Here is a 2,811-nt window from a genome sequence, read left to right as displayed (position 1 = left end):
TTGGACAAGCAGGCAGGTTTTTTATCAAGAGATGTCATGTTTCATGAGACAGTTTTTCCTTACTCTTCTCTTTCTTTTCCTTCTATGTTTCCTCCTCCGCCACCAACTTATTCTAATTATTTTGTTTTATAGATGAAATAAAAGGTTCTTTTTCTCTCTCCACTCTACCAACTCCATGGCAGGATATCTCAATTTCTCTTTCGAATCTGAAGTGTAATAAACTCAGTGTAAACTTTGGAGATCTATTGATTTTATTCTTGTAAGAACTTGTAGCTGCCATATTAAACCAATAGAAGGAACCAATATTTAACCTCACGTACTAGATCAAAACTATATGAGTTAATTAAAAGGAAGTAAATCAGGAGATAATTAATCAGGTTCACGACCTTTAATTGACATAATCATTACCCCAATGCTACAACCAAGTCGAAAAATAGAGGATTCAATAGATTATCAGTATCAATATAAGAGATAGAAATAAGGAGCTCTATTCACAATTAACATAAAAATCAAAGACAAGAGACATTTGAAACTAATAACTGACCTTGATAAACTAGGATGAAAGTATTAGCTCGTTAGCACAACGAACGCTTACCAAAAGATCTTCAGTTTGTCCTCATCCATCGAATCAAATTCATCACTACAGAGATCAAGTTTGGCATGGTCCAAAGATGACAAGTCCTTAAGCTCAATTTCCGTATAATCAAAATCCCCAAAAATCGTTAAATATTCAACATATGGAGCAACAACTTCAAAGCAACAATCACCTTCGAATGAATACCAATCTCCGATAGGATGATAGTGATCAATCAATTTCAATCTCTTACATTTTGGAGAAGTCATGTGCAAATGATTAAAACCACAAAATCCATATAGATTGAATGATTCCAATTGAGGACAATTTGACATTATTTGTTTAATGTGTTCATCCCGGATTAACAAACTCCCCAGCGTTAAACTCTTCAGAGATGTCCAATTTAGTACACAATCGTCTAATATTCTGCAATTCTGGCATTTGAGTTTTAGAATCGACGAGCTACTACAAAAAACTTCTGGCAGACTATAGGGTTGGTCATGCTCAATCACATCAATATCATAACTTATATTCAGGCATAGACCCTCCACTTTCTTGTTCACAGCAAATTCAAGCCACTTGTCAATTACGGGAAAATAAGACATATCATCCTCATGTTTGAACACAAAGTTTAGACTACACTTTTTAATGCTAGAGTTGCTAAGGAGAGGTAGTACATTATCCGTTAAGGAAATGAATTTGTGTACCATCGAGCTATCTGAACGACTAAACTCCTCATTGTCATAAACAAAATTGTCGATAGAAGTCCAGAAGTATTGGCAATGTTTACAGAGAATAGCTGTTTTGAAGGCATCTGTTATGGACAATCGAGAAAGAATTTGAACAATAAGACCGTCAGGTAGTTGACTAATTCTATCAATGAGGCCAGTTTCATCACATTCTGTCTCAATCTTCGCTTTTATCTGAGGTGAGTTTTCAATAAGCCAACTTTCAGAGTTTCCATCATCACCACGACTGCTAGGGAATTGGTCTTTCTAACTCATGGTTGCCATGCTACTTTTGTTTTGTTGAGAAACAACAAAGGGCTAATACTGAAAAGGGGGAAATTATAAGATATTAATACTAAGAATTATTATTGCTTAAATTCATATCTTATAATTTCCCCCTTTTCAGTATTAGCCCTTTGTTGTTTCTCAACAAAACAAAAGTAGCATGAATTTTGTTCAGTAGAATTCCAGAAGTATTGCCAACGTTTAGAGAGAATAGTTGTTCTGAAGGCATCTTTTATGGACAATCGAGAAAGAATTTGAACAATAAGAGCGTCAGGTAGTTGTCTGATTCTATCAATGAGGCCAGTTTCTTCACATTCTATCTCGATCTTCGCTTTTTTCTCAGATGAATTTTCAATAAGAAAACTTTTAGAGTTTCCATCAGCACTACAACTGCTAGGGAATTGGGCTTTCTCACTCATGGTTGGCATGCTACTTTTTCTTTTGTCGAGAAACAACAAAGTGCTAATAAATTAAAAGGGGGAAAATTATCATAAATTAATACTGAGAATAATTATTGCTAAAGATGAATTTTTCATACTTTTAGTCCATCTATAGAAAGAATAATGTTGATCACATTAGCAAAGTAACATTCTGGACCTTTTGGCAAAAAAAGCATCTTCATGATAAGTTTACTTGTAATTAACTATAGACAACTAATCATGTTTCTTTTTTTTTTTGTTTATTATTTCTTTAATTTCCAACTAACATACTTATATCTGATGATACTGTTTTTTAATATAATGGTATATGATATATATATATATATACTTTAAATAAAATTTCTTTAAAATATAGGGTTTGGAGAGGAAAAATGAAACAGTGTTGGGTTTTAAAGGCGTGAACAGGAAATGAAGGGTTGTGGACTCTCCTGAAGGGTTGTAACTTTGCCAAAGGGTTGTGACCTTTATGAAAGGTTGTGTCTTTCCTAAAGGGTTGTGACCGTTTAAAAGGTTGTGCCTTTTCCAAAGCGTTGTGACCTTTCTGAAAGTTTGTCTTTTTTCTGAAAAATTGTGACATTTACCCTTTGTTGGCTATAAATAGAGAAACTCTCTCATTATTCTGAATCGAATTCTTCCCTTCTTTTGCATATATTTCTTACAAAACAAAATCGATCGATCGTGTTTGTGTGTGTGATTCATTGCTGTCTTTTTGAGTTCGTTGATGAAATTATCGAAGTTTGAGATACCATTACTTCTTTAATGGTTAATCCATTTTAGCTTGGGA

At 33.7% G+C, this 2,811-nt stretch overlaps 1 protein-coding gene across 1 annotated transcript; it reads right to left on the bottom strand.

Annotated features, from left to right (window-relative positions):
- Positions 1-591: 591 nt before the first annotated feature.
- Positions 592-2,006, bottom strand: LOC107061187 (putative F-box/LRR-repeat protein At5g02700). Its single transcript, XM_015310021.1, has 2 exons — positions 1,783-2,006; positions 592-1,549 (listed from the first exon to the last, which is right to left on the bottom strand). The coding sequence occupies exons 1-2, from the start codon at positions 2,004-2,006 to the stop codon at positions 592-594; spliced, it is 1,182 nt and encodes a 393-aa protein (XP_015165507.1).
- Between the last annotated feature and the right edge of the window lie 805 nt (positions 2,007-2,811).

The sequence above is a fragment of the Solanum tuberosum genome, unplaced genomic scaffold (assembly GCF_000226075.1).
Source record: "Solanum tuberosum cultivar DM 1-3 516 R44 unplaced genomic scaffold, SolTub_3.0 scf00120, whole genome shotgun sequence".
In the NCBI taxonomy this organism is placed as follows: domain Eukaryota; kingdom Viridiplantae; phylum Streptophyta; class Magnoliopsida; order Solanales; family Solanaceae; genus Solanum; species Solanum tuberosum.
This window is presented reverse-complemented; position numbering and strand designations above follow the sequence as displayed.